General features: G+C 39.8%; 1 protein-coding gene across 2 annotated transcripts; it reads left to right on the top strand.

Moving 5' to 3' along the window:
• The first annotated feature begins 1,214 nt into the window (after positions 1-1,214).
• Positions 1,215-13,473, top strand: gpcpd1 (glycerophosphocholine phosphodiesterase 1). 2 transcript variants are annotated; one of them, XM_046060461.1, is made up of 23 exons: positions 1,215-1,355; positions 1,583-1,655; positions 1,922-2,012; positions 2,422-2,512; positions 2,669-2,753; positions 2,935-2,960; positions 3,770-3,809; positions 3,937-4,012; positions 4,975-5,016; positions 5,276-5,399; positions 6,285-6,522; positions 6,663-6,825; positions 6,909-7,038; positions 7,202-7,256; positions 7,344-7,436; positions 7,636-7,713; positions 8,028-8,067; positions 8,355-8,413; positions 8,503-8,568; positions 8,679-8,815; positions 9,036-9,171; positions 9,861-10,021; positions 12,285-13,473. In XM_046060461.1, exons 3-23 carry the CDS (start codon positions 1,955-1,957, stop codon positions 12,472-12,474), a joined length of 2,088 nt encoding a protein of 695 aa, XP_045916417.1. In that variant the 5' UTR covers positions 1,215-1,355; positions 1,583-1,655; positions 1,922-1,954; the 3' UTR covers positions 12,475-13,473. The 2 variants fall into 2 exon arrangements, with proteins under 2 accessions (XP_045916417.1, XP_045916418.1); XM_046060462.1 differs by lacking the exons at positions 2,935-2,960; positions 3,770-3,809 and having other exon boundaries at positions 1,242-1,655.
• Positions 13,474-13,735: the final 262 nt, after the last annotated feature.

Here is a 13,735-nt window from a genome sequence, read left to right as displayed (position 1 = left end):
ATTAAAAATAAAAACACATTAAAAACCTTTCTTGTATAAATACAATGGTGGTTACAATAGAAACATGAACCAACCACGAGAAGGATGCACTTTTTTTCTCACCATCCACAGCTAGGTTCCTACCTAGACTGTGAAAAACTGGACTTCTGCATTTCGAAGAAGTTATTACAGCAAACAATTTAGGGCAAATATTCCGAATACAAAAACATCCTGTTCTGCAAAACGTCATGCTAAGCTAATCAGAAGCAGAGCAGGGCGGGCCAGATCCGGAGCAGAGCGGTATGAACCAGCTTCGTCAAGTAGTCAGCGGAAGTCAGAACACAACGCGAAACATGGAAACAGTACATTCAAAATAAAAGCGCTAAATGCCTGTAAAGGTCGAATGTAGATGAAAGGTTTGAGTTTATATCTGGAAGTATTGTATCTGAGATACATCAAGGATATTAAAGATACTTAGCCCATGTCCCCAGTGTAATTTAACCTACCTAAGAATTTTTGTATTTACTAGCATAAAAACTGGGAGAAACATTCACAGAAACAGTAGTTATGGCCCTGTTAAAATGTTTAAAATCCACCGTAGTGGAGAAAGTCTACAAATTGTGAGCTATGGATATGGGGCTCGATCGGGGCTGAACTGTCCACTGTCAAATTTATAACTGATAAGTGGGGGCATATTTTTCTCATGTAAAGCAAGCAACCTATTTTAGCAGAACAAATGTGCCTAACAGTGTGTGCCAACCTCTTTTGTGTGTAGTGTGTAGCTATTTGACATTTAACGTATATGTCTCAAATTAAAATATGGCAATTTATATGATTTGTGAAGGATTTCAATCCAGAATTCCCGTGCCGTGTTCTTGTCAGCTTTTACACAGGAGCAATAGAAAGCATCCTGACTGGAAACATCACAAACTGGCATGGGATGTGCACGGCCACGACGAAATTCATCCTCAGCACTATAGTTTATTTCTGTTTACCATGTTTAAAATCGCTGCTGTATTAGTGTACATTATCTGCTACATAGCAGAAGGGAGTTACAAACACAATTTTACTCTATAACTTGTTATATTGTGACAAAATAAATCTTCCTACCTACCTACCTAGATACTGTAATTGCCTCATTGCTCAATCCAAATGATTCCTTGATTTATTTCATTTACTGCCACGTTTGTCAATACTTTCTTTTATTTTGAAAGTATATACCGGAAGCCTTCCTCTTCATTTTGGGAAACTGGACACTAACGTTTGTTGTTTGTTAGCTAAACCTCCAAGTAGCTCAGCTTGGTTTAAGATCAGGTCATACGGCGATGTTAGATATTCTTAAAAGGATTACATAGCTAGGGATATTTGGCAGTTTTGTAAGTACTGAGTTACATCCGGGGTTGTTTTTCAGTAAAGGTCAATCTTAACGCTACCGTGATATCGATTCACTACTTGACAAACAGTAACGTTAACGATAATGAAAACATGAAAAAGGGTCAAACTGTAGCTTCTTTAAGCGATTATTGGCACATCCACTAGTTCTTCAGACTTGATCAAACTGGTCCGATTTGTTTTCGCTGACTGATGTCTCTCTGCGGGACAGGCGAACGTGGTTCACTGTGAACTCTTCATCTTTGAGGCTGCAAAGAGCCGACTCAGCCTCAAAAATCAAGAAGGTAACGTTAACGTTGTCATATGATACGTCGGCTTCAGTTCTTTTGAACGTGCTTTGCACCAGTGTTGCTGTTTACAGGACGTAAGCTAGCTAACGTTAGAATTTAGACGTGAAAGGTATGTTAGCAACCAGAATTAAGTTACCTAACCTTAAGTGACGCCAGTAGTCACACTTCGCACAGGACGATACTGTGCTTCTGTACATTGTTCAAACTGTGTTACTGTCATTAAGTAAGACTGTTTACTAAAACCTCTTGATGTTTTTCAGCTTGTTTCTGTCGCCAGTCTTTCTCGGTGAAAAATGTCAGCTATGGAGACCACTCAGGTGACTTTGGCTGTCAGAGGAGAAACATCCCCAGGTATGTCTGTGTTACACTTGACCGTAGACGCAAGTTGCCGGCCACAGTCGACATGTTCTTTAACCTACACATTATACAATTACCTCCAAAATATTATACCGTGTATCCCCAAATATCGACAAATTATCAAAGCTGTTATGTGTATATGTACATATTTCCACACAGAGTTGAGTCTGTTAGGGTTGTGGAAATTCGGTATTTTCCAAGTTTGCTCATATTTATTAGACACAGGACAATATATCTGAGATGATTTGAGGCCCATGTCAGCGTTTCCATTTATAAGTAGGCATCTCAAATATGTTTACATCAAAATATTGTAGGTAAAACTGAAAAGGTTATTATAAATGTTAGTCATATTTGTTTTTAAAAGTTTTGTTGAAGGTAACAGGCCAGTTTTGGACATTTCTAGGGCAAGTGATTGCAGTTGTTGGTAACTGTGAAGCCCTGGGGAGCTGGAACCATCAAAGAGCTGTGTCCTTACACCCTCATGGGAGTGATGGGTAGGTTAAACGTTGTGTGTAATTTCTTGCTCAATAAAAACATGCTGTTAAAATATGTCAGTATGTATGACTCCACCATGGTACACAAAGGTGGTCTGTTTTTCTTACTATTTTATCCTGCTAAAAAAATTAATGTGGATGTTGGCTTCCTGACAGAAATACATGGACCACAACAATCACTGTACCAAAAGGAGTTGTTTCCAACTACCGCTATTTCAAAGGCTTTATTCTGGATTCAAAGGTGAGTGGAGTCTCCTCTCTGTGTAGTGGTTTACTAGGGCTGAACGATATGCAAAAAAAACAAAACACATAGCTTTTATTTTGACATATACTGCAATATGAGTCAAAATTTTAGCGGGAATGATACAATTTGAATTTCATTTTCACTGGAAAAATGTTTTGAAAACCTCTTTGTTTTTCAGCTTGGCGACAGGAAGGGGAGAGACAGGTGCTATTAGTGTGTTTGTTCTGCAGATTTTGAAAGAGTGTGTTAGAAAGCACTAGAATTACTTCAGTTGAAGCTAGGACATGTCACAAGATTTGTGTATCACGTTACCTACATAGGTGTTAATTTCCTTAGAAATAGCCAGTTAGTCAGTGTTGTGGAATAGCCAGCTCTGGGCAGACTGCCAGCGGACTTGCTCTACTGTTTGTGAGCCTCTTCTGAGGCCCTCTATGTATATACTCTAGATGTACACAAACATACCACGGGTCAAATTTCCCTGGTAAAGAATGGGACAGAAAATGTGTCAGACAATTCCCTGAAAAACATTATCGTGTCTAGCTCTCTCTTAGTATTCTCTCATAGTACCGGTGTATTATTGTTTTTGGATGTCAAGGGTGGGGCTCACATTGTGTGAGACTAAAGCCCATCCTGACTTGATTGTGAGACGCCTGACTTTGTAAATTCCTCAAAGGACTTTAAGCTGAAATTACAAGATTACAGAAGTTAACATTTCACATTTATTCAGGCCGTCTGAGTCATGCTTGAAATTGAATAAACTAAAGTGATTCCCATGCCTGTAGCAGCAATATAAACATAAAAGTTCTTAAACTCATGGGCCATGTTTTTCATAATTGTGGACTGTATTCAACTCTGTAATGATAGTAAATTTACAGAGGTCAAAATGTGATGCTACAAACATATTATTGCTATAATTAATGATGGCTTTATTACAGATGAAGACAGCAGCTTAAAGTGTAACTGAAGAAAGTTTATTTTTTTTTTTTTTCTTCACTAACAAATCCACTTTTCAGATTTCAACCCGTGGTCGCTGACTGCCCTAGCTGGGGATTGGTGACTATACCAACTCTTATACCTTTCTCGCAGTCTGGTCCAAAGACAGCTCTGAGGCCAGACAGAAAAGTAGCCAAATGTATCTGATTTGAAAACCCTAACACTTTACCAAACATTGGAATTGCAGAGTGCAGGTGGTCCCTGTCAAGTGATAGTCAATATGTGGGAGACCCATCATCAGCCCCGCACGATGAGCCCCACAGGTATAGAACAACGAAAAACTTTGCACCGTGTAGTTGGGTTTGGTAACATGTGTCATACTCAAACCCCCAACACACCTCCCGTTCCCTGCCCTAGCACTATATGCAACAATTGCCCATCAATACTAAGGTCAGTTCTTAAGTATCCCACTGAAGAAAAGGGTTAGTATTTCAGGGATAGTCAAATCTGACCTTTGGTTGGACGACCCGCATGTCAAAATGAACACATTACCACCTGACTGCAATGTGTTCTCCTCCAACATCCAACAATTTACTGGTAGCCTCTGGAGGATCTTGCCAAATAAGGCAGTGTGTGTATGCTTGGGCAAAGATCAGGGACAACACTTGCTGGAATAATATATAGCCATAGAGGAAACACTGCAGTACAGTAGATGTCATGATCACATATTGTAGATCCCTCTAGTGCACATGCCATTGTGTTGGCAGACAAAAAACAATCACAATGAGCTTGGTAGGAAAAATAGTTGCAACCATGTCTGCACCCTGCTTGATGTCCTTTTTAACCTCAGCCTGGCACCCCATCCTTGTTTGTTTTTTTTATTCTTTATTTGAGCAAATCCTACTGAAACACATTTCCTACTAGAATAGTTAATTGTTCCAAATATGAGGTTTACTTTTATATTCAAGTGTCCTGTTTTGAGTTCTGAGTTTCAAAAACATCCTGCTAAATTAACCTCAACGACATGCTCTTTCTCTTAAATTGTAGTTTAAGATTTTTTTGGAATCAAATGTATTTTATTGCTCAGGCGTCTCTCTTGAAGTTGCGGCAAGTCAAAGTCAGAGCAAACCAATGAAGTCTTGAATTTGGCATCTTGTTTTTAATTCAAACTATGATTTGGGGATTTTCCTCTTTGTACACAGAGAATTCACTGGTTTGACCTGTCCTCCTTTGTACTGTTGAGATTTTTGTATCCTGTTTCTAATGCGCTTTTCCTTTATTGTAGCATCACACCAGAATATCAATGATGGACAATTTGGATTTCGCAGTAAGTTGGGGGGGGGGGCAAATATACTAAGCTAACTGCACAACCAGAACTACTAACTAAAGTGTTCTAGAGTAGCTGAGACAGAAAATGCTTATTGATTTGCAGCAGAGGCTTTGAGATCATTCATTATAGCAGAACAAACAGTTGTCTCCTCCCTGCTGTTATCGCTGCCAGTAGTTCTCTGGTCTGCAGTAATGGGAGACAAAGTGGATATACATTGTCATGAAGTGCTTCCTGTCGGTGTCCTCCCTTTTTACAGATGGGGAGTTTTGTGTTGACTCTGGGTTTCTGACGTGCCAGACAGAGATTCGCCTGCGTCTGCACCATTCTAGGGTGTCGCCAGTGTCCATGACAAAGAAGAAATTTAAGAAGTCACGCTTCAGGTAGGGGTGACCCCAAGGTCGAATTTCACACCACCCAGAGAAAGTCTTCGTCGTGAGACGGCTCAGTGTATCATTACAGTGCTACTATTGAATAAGTGTAACAGAAATCAAGGTACAAGGTTGTTCACTTGTCATTATACAGCACAAGGCTGCATAACGAAACGAAATTTGTTGTTCCTTCATGCTACACACACAAAATATAATTAAGCGTAGGCCTATATTAACATACGGTAACATAAAATAAAACATTATATACAGTTATTTATATACATATATCCATACACGTAGATACCCCGAACATTTCACAGTGCATTTTTTGAATTTGCCTCTGGGGTGAATGTAACTAGCAGCAACCAGATGATATGAAAGTTTCATCTTCACAATAAACAGTCTGAGATTCAGGTACCAGAGTCATCTTGACTGAATTTGAGCACCAAACATCACTGATTTAAAACGCTTCCTCTCGTCTTGCCGGAGTCTTGCGCTGGCAGCTCTGAACATGGACCACCTGCCGAATGCTTGATCCGGGATGTTGATGGGGCAGGTCTCTGTAACGATGTGGGCACAACAGTCTCTGAATTCTGTTCCTTGGTTCACATGAGTCCCATTTTGTCCAGACCGGCTGTATTTATGTTTGTGGTAAAGCATGTTTTGGCAATAAAACGGATTAAAAAAACATTAGTGTAGCGAAGTTTGAAGGAGTTACTGGCTGCTGCTTCTACAAGCGCTGCCGGTTGCCATAGCTAGAGAGAAGAGTCAAACATACAGATGTAACCTATTTTCTTTATGTTTTGCATGATGCATTCTTTTTTTAATATTGAATATATGTGGATTTCCGTATCACCATATTGTGAATTCAATTGATTATTTTGCCCACCTATACAGAATCAAGCTGACATTAGAGGGTGTTGAGGAGGAGGAAGACGAGGAGGACGGGCACAGTCCTTCACCTTGGCACAAGATGGCCACCACTCTGGAGACCAGTATGATCAGTGCCAATGGCTATAAGTCACGCCACTCGCAGCCAGAATGTGGGTATGCATTGGAGCCCTCCCAGTGGATGGAGTACATTATCCACACCATGGACCCAGATAACCTAGAGCTAACGTTTGAGTTCTTTGAGGTAATACTCATGGGAATACTACCTCTGATAAACCCATTTCTTGATAAGTATTACCATAAATATTCTTGACTAACAAGTGCACATGGAAAAAAAGTAAGGAATGAGGCATCATGATTAAATATCTATTTTAACTTTTACAGGAGGATCTGAGTGAGCATGTAGTCCAGGGGGATACTTATGATGGGCAGGTGGGCACAGCTTGCCTCCTCTCCTCTTCTTTTTTGGAGATCGGTAAGGACAACGGAGTAGCCACACTTCCAATAATGGGTCGAAATTCCAGACAGACCATCGGGAAGGTCAGAGGTAAGATTTTGGTTTTTAAAAGTCTTTCTTTGCTCATCAGTTCACACAATGTACACAGCACCTACTTTGGTACTCTTCTCTAGTGGATTACCTGGTGATCCGGCCCATTCAGGGGATGCAGTGTGACATGAGCTCCTCATTCAGCAAGTACTGGAAGAAAAGAGGTGCTCTGGACGTGGGTCACAGAGGAGCAGGCAGCACACACGCAGCCAAGTGAGTCATAATACCTTTGACTTGCATAGGACAGAGTGCCTTGCATAGAACGCAGACTGAAAAGAAATAGCACAACAGTGTGTGTCAGTACGGGTAAATACTTCTGTACATCCCGCATCTGTTCCTTGTCAACAAAGTCTTTTTTTAACTTGTGTTTTTACAGGCACCACAGAGTCAGGGAAAATACAATAGCCTCATTTAAAAGCGCTGCTCAGCATGTGAGTTACGCAGATGATTAAAGCACAAGTAAATGTTTACCTTTAACATTACGTCTGCCTTAATTATGTGCATTTGTGTACTTGTAGGGTGCAGCCTATGTAGAGTTTGATGTTCACCTCTCCAAGGATGCTGTTCCCATTGTATACCACGATCTGACGTGCTGCATCTCAACCAAAAAGGTAAAATAAAGGCCTGTTGTACTTGATGATGGACATGTGAAGTGTTACAATCTGGTATGTTATACTTCTTCTTTGTTGGTATTTTTATTTTCCATTAACTACTCATGACTTGACAAACACACTTAGAAAAATGGTAAGCATACACAAATGTGTCTCTACTCAAAACCAATTCATGTAATTCTTTCTATCCCCTCGACAGAAAAATGACCAGACTTCTCTGGAACTCATTGAGGTGCCAGTCAAAGACTTGACATTTGATCAGCTGCAGCTTCTGAAGGTACAAACCTGGAATGTTGGACAAACGATGCAAATAAACAAAACTTCATTAACCTTTTAGATGAAAGTGGACAATTGTTAATACATAGTTGTTCCAACAAAGTACAAATGGGCAGACTGCAAAAAGTTCAGAGAATTTTTTCATGACAAAAAAGATACACTTGTAACTCGACTGCCAATTTATTATGAAAATCTGGAGCGGACACGAACTACTAAAATCTGCCTACCCCACCCCTTTGCTGAAAACATAACCTGGGGATACAGAATAAATAATTTCAGGATTTTACATAATGTGTGCTTTGTTTTGTTGCACAGCTTGCCCATGCCACTGCATTAAAAGGCCACGATGTCAAAGGTATGCACCTGTTGTTTGTGTTTTTTCTCTCTGTATTTCATCACGGCCTTCGTGCTGGGGAAAAAATTTAAGCTACGTGACATGTTGGAAATCCATGTGCTTTCAAGCTTGTTTTGTTGCATACAGTATGCTGTCATACAAACAAGACCGTCATGAATTCCATTTTGATCAAAGACCGCTTGGTATGCTCCAGCTTGCATCACAACAGAGTGATGAAGGAGCGCTGAATGTGTAAATAGCAGATAATTTGGATGAAGTACATTAACACTGATGTTTCGTTTGTTCAGATCTGCTGGATGATGAAGAGGAAATCGATGAGCATCAGCCGTTCCCCTCACTCTCACAGGTAATTGACTTTATGATGATCATGATTTATTAAAAAGCAGTAGCTGTTCCCCTTACATCACAAATATATTAACTATACTTTGTCCACAGATCTTCCAAGCTATTCCTGAGCATGTGGGCTTCAACATTGAGCTCAAATGGATCTGTCAGATGAAGGTGGTTATACTTAGTACGATCAATGGCATATTTTGATTGTAGAATTCCGTGTAGATAAAAATGTAAAAAACAATCTCATAATAAACTCAATCAATGCTTTTTATTGACAGGACGGGTCATGGGACGGCAACCTATCATCCTACTTCAACATGAATACCTTCCTCGATGTCATCCTGTCCTGTGTTCTGCAGAAAGGCGGGAAAAGACGCATTGTCTTCTCCTGCTTCGACCCGGACGTCTGCAGCATGTAAGCACAGTTGGATTGAGGATGAAGTATGCCCAGACTTGATTAGCCTGTAGAAACTGCATAGTATCCAGAAACATAATAGCTTCTGAGTTATTGTTATTTCGAAAGCATCAGTCATTTGGAAATGTTTAAAGATTCTTATTCTCTTCAGTGTGCAAGAAAAAAAGAAAAGCAGGTGCTCTCCAGCTGCTGCTAACATCTTTTCATGTGTTTTCCTCAGGGTGCGTCAAAAGCAGAACAAGTACCCCATCCTCTTTCTGACTCAGGGAATTTCTGAGCGGTATCCTGAGATGATGGACATCCGCTGCCAAACCACTCAGATCGCCATAAGTTTCGCCCAGAGTGAGAATATTCTGGTGAGCAGTTGTGTCAGAAAGTAAAAATGATGTGTTGATGGATTTTCCCAGGCTTTTTTTAAACTTCAAAAACATGTAACGGTTCTTAAAATGCCACACATAGCTCGTGTCAATGTCATTTATATTCATAAGCACTACTCTATAAGTAGTAGACAATAATGTGTCAGTGTCCATTGCAATGGGAAAGTGCAGATCTTCACCCTTACCAGCTAAAGCAAAAATGTCATCAGTTCACTGCTAGTTTTAGTGCTACAAGTGCACAAATGTAGACACTGTTACGAAAATGCTGTTTCAAAAATAATTCTTAATTCTAAAAATAGCAGGATTTGTATTTTGAAAGGATATTTAGCCGATATTAGAATATTCTGCACCCTCTCTTAACAAGCTGCAGTGTCCTTGAGCAAATGGCTTCCTGACATAGCCCACCACTCTCACGACATTCAAAACGACATAATTGACATGTCAGCTAGCATAGCACTATGTCAGCTGTCTCTAAGACATCCTAAGGGGTTTTAGCAATTGCAAAAATTGCCACTTCTTATGTTGAAAGACCTTATGGAGATAAATTAGCCTATGTGTTTCGAAAACACAAACTTTACCTGTGTTGAAACCAACATGAGAGTGAGTAGGTAAGAAACTGAGATGAATTTAACAAGACCACTTTTTTCTTACTGGACCTCCTTCTTTAGGGGATCAGTGCCCACACTGAAGAGCTGCTGAAGAACCTTAACTACATCAGGGATGCCAAGGCTAAAGGCCTGGTGGTGTTCAGCTGGGGAGAGGACAACAACGACCATGAGACGAGAAGGATGCTGAGAGAGCAGGGAATTGATGGGCTCATCTACGATAGGTAGGCTAAAATGCACCATGCCTATCTGTGGATTCTTAAGACCTCAGCTCTTGTAGTGTAGGCCACAAACACCAACCCTCTCTGTTAAGTGTTAATGTTCAGAATTTAGTGTGTGTGGCCATGTAGTCAGGCTACTCCAGTCTTCTTCTACGTCATCGTCTATTCAGACATTCATTAGCACTCTTTCTTGCTGTTTTAGTTATGATAAACATTCTCATAATTTTGTTTCCAGCTATAATCTGCACCACAAACTGTAGAGTACACCCTGTGCTGTCGTGTTCAGCCACACCCGAGTTATTAAGCATTCATATCAGTTCCATAAATGTGATTACGGCTGCTCCTTGTCATAGAACTGAATTATTACGTGGCCTTTATTTTTTAATCAGTTACAGGGTTCAAGGTTATATAATATTCACTGGCAGACATGTTAATCACTTGGCAGCTGCTGTAGCTGTTGATTGATTTGATTATTCATTGAACATTTTTCTGTGCGAGTGTGAAATTGGTGCACAAGATGTGCCAGTGCTGTTATATAAAGCACATAAAGCTTTGTTGGTTAGCAGAATGAAAGAAAGTATCCTCTGTCGTTAGCAGAGCTGCGTGGTCAGCTCGGCCTGTTTATTCAGCCGTTCAGTTCTGGGTTTTACAAAACAATGACATGTGCTCTACATTTATGTCTGCTCTTTGGCCCAGACTTTTCCAGACCCCCGCAGAAAGCAGACCATAGGCATTGAACCTTTATATTACAACCCAGCAGTCTCTGCAGATTCCAGATGTGACTTCTTTTAACATCTCAAATCAAAAACATGAACATGTCCAGGTTGCTGTTATAACTGTTTCTCTTTGTTACAGAATTTGTGAATGCTTGGTGCCATATTTTGACTCAAGTTCTCCAGATTCCCGTAATGTCTCTCTGGTTCCTGGCTGTGTCTTGTTAATTTACTCACTCTACATACCATGGCTGGTTTTTGGTTTCCCACCTCAAATACTGCCTGACAGCCCGTGTCTTACTCATCAAAATGCAGCAGGAACAAAAATTTGTTTCCTGATAATGATGCAAGATTGACTTCTCATATGCCGTACAGCTTAATAGTATAGTACTTGAGTGACAATGATTGTTTTATCTTTCTGAATTTTCTTACATTTTGGATTGTACTAAACACTGTTGTTTGATTAGTCAGCTGCCATGTTTTTCATTTTTGAGGCTAGTTCTCCTGTTTTCTTGGTATGCTTTGCAAAGGTCTCCTTATCTTGCGCTTTGTATGCTATTTGTGTGACATTCCACTTAATTTATGAAGCAAAAGAGGCACCAAGAGTGAATGGCTTCTTTAGTGCATGAAGGGATGGACTGTTGAGGGTAGATTTGAGCTGGGTGCATGAACTGAATGCGCTTTGGTGGAGGTTGTAAAAGAGAGGTACTCAAATATATAGACTGATAAGCCACTTATACTCTATTTGCACTTATGCCCTGAATGTACAGATGGCATCCACAATATTTTAACACATTAAAACTATTAGAAAAGGTTCCTTCTTACTGCCAAAATGGCGACCAGTACAATCATCCCCCTATCCTAAATGAATGCATTAGTCATTGCTGGTTCCATTAACATGGGTGCATGAAAAGAGTGTAGAGCCAGAGCATTAGCCCTTTGCTAGTTGGTTTAGAGCAGAAACTGGAGTGGTCTTTATATTTTTTTGCATCGTGCCTTATGATTGTTTCACAGTTGGTGACTGAACCCTTTAGCCATAATTTAAGAATGAACTGGGCAATTCACGATTTCACACACATGTTGACTGAGACAACACAGTGAGTGAACAATATATAGCACACAACGAGCTCTCCTCCATCTCGTCTATTCTGCCTTTCACTTGCTGCATTATTCTGAATTCCGAGCGTCCTCAGAATCGTCTGATTTCAAATGACATATTGGAGCGTGCATAGCTATTTGTGATTCTGTTAGTGAGTGACTGACTGAGTTTGATCCACAGCTCAATGAGAAGCAAGCACCGCATTTTGTGTAGATATACTCTATTGGAATCCATCTTTAGATAATTATTAAGTACAGGTAAACTGCAACTTGACTGGTTGGCGGAGGCATACAACAGCGAGGTGGTATTTCTAGTTTAATGTTTGTGAGCAAAATGTTTTTGGATCAGGAAATCTCTGTCACTTTGGTTTTTGAATGCCGAATAGAAATGTAGGCGACAACAGTATAAACTGTCAGTAATCTAACTGAAGGATGTCTCTTCCCTTTTGCTTTAGTATCTGTGAGGCCCAAGGGGAGGAGCCAAACATCTTCCAGGTAGAGGAGCAACACTCCCTGCAGGAGGTTATCACAGAGGAGACCCTAAACAGCCCCAGCTGTTCCTGCTACTCCATTCCCTGCTCCATGGCTCCCTGCGAGGCCCGGACAGGCAACGCTGAGTATGACTCTGGCCTCGGCTCTTCATAAACGTCTACCTCGCTGCACATACAAACTTAAGAGGACACTGGTGGGAATGAATGAATAAACAAAAACATAGCTTACAGTAGGTTTTCCCCCTTCATACATGATCAAGTGTAAAACCACTTAAACCGTCTCTACTCCAGCATACTTGATTACAGATGTTTTTCCTTTTGTATGATTCTTTACAAACGTTTTGTTGAAATGTTTTGCCAAACATTAAAGCAGCCATGTACATGAACAGGGATCAGAGCGGGTCTTCATAATAGTGGAACAATATAAAAATTGGAAGATGCTTCACATGGGATATTTAGCCAATATGTTGCATCTCTTCATAGTCTTAAGTGCTAAGCTTTTAATGTATATATTTCACAAGTGTAACATCACTGCAAATTGTATGTCATAAACTTTATGATGATGCATGTATCCATTACCGTAACGGTTATTTTCATTGTCTGAAATTGCAATGAGTAATAGCTACAGAATTTCAGGTAAGTGGGTGAAATTGATGAATGTTTTATTTGCGACAGTGCACATACATACCACTGTCTTAAGCAGGAAATAATAATTGTTTGTATCTTGCCTTTTGTTTTAAAATCGCCAATACCTCACTCATGTATTAGAGTACACAAGTGTTGAAATGTCTGTAAAGAATGATTAAATTCCTATACTGCCTTCCTACAAATCCTATTTAACGTCACAACACCCATGCTTTTTATTGCATGGCAGATTATTTTTTGGGCACTAATTGCACTTGAAGCAATTAATCATTTGAATATTAAAGTGTGCATTAGTATAATTCAGTGAAAATGCTGCATTTTGAACACAGCAAAACAAATCAGTTATAGTGTACTGTCTGTATATCTGTCTCACTGCACATGTCATCTCTTGACGTCAAACTCTTACGATTGAGCCATGCATGGTCTGTATATTTGTATGAATGAGTCTAAGGTGTAAATTTATCTGCCATTTCAGGACAGAAGAGTGTAAATAAAATCCAAATCTATATTTGTTTATTTTTTCATTTTTCTCTTTCACATCACTTGAGGTTTGGTTGTTGTTTCTTGTATGTTGTGATTGTTTTGAATAACTAGGAGGTTGTAGATCCCGTGAGCTGACATTTATTTTGCTCTTTTACTTAATGGTGTTACAGGAAGTTATAACAACTTCCTGTTTAATGGTGAATAATCGATATTCAATGCCACGCCACAGACACGCCCTTCAACGAAAACTCACAAATAGCACAACTTTTCATTGTCAGTGCCTTAAG

The sequence above is a fragment of the Micropterus dolomieu genome, linkage group LG10 (genome assembly GCF_021292245.1).
Source record: "Micropterus dolomieu isolate WLL.071019.BEF.003 ecotype Adirondacks linkage group LG10, ASM2129224v1, whole genome shotgun sequence".
In the NCBI taxonomy this organism is placed as follows: Eukaryota; Metazoa; Chordata; class Actinopteri; order Centrarchiformes; family Centrarchidae; genus Micropterus; species Micropterus dolomieu.
The sequence above is the reverse complement of the archived record's forward strand: the minus strand, read 5'-3'. Positions and strand labels throughout refer to the sequence as shown.

Bases quoted from the DNA above. Each gene is read 5' to 3' on its own strand.
- gpcpd1 (XM_046060461.1), top strand. From the start codon at position 1,955: ATGTCAGCTATGGAGACCACTCAGGTGACTTTGGCTGTCAGAGGAGAA. The intron at 2,513-2,668 runs GTAGGTTAAACG...GCTTCCTGACAG, and splicing joins CACCCTCATGGGAGTGATGG to AAATACATGGACCACAACAA. The intron at 6,826-6,908 runs GTAAGATTTTGG...ACTCTTCTCTAG, and splicing joins GACCATCGGGAAGGTCAGAG to TGGATTACCTGGTGATCCGG.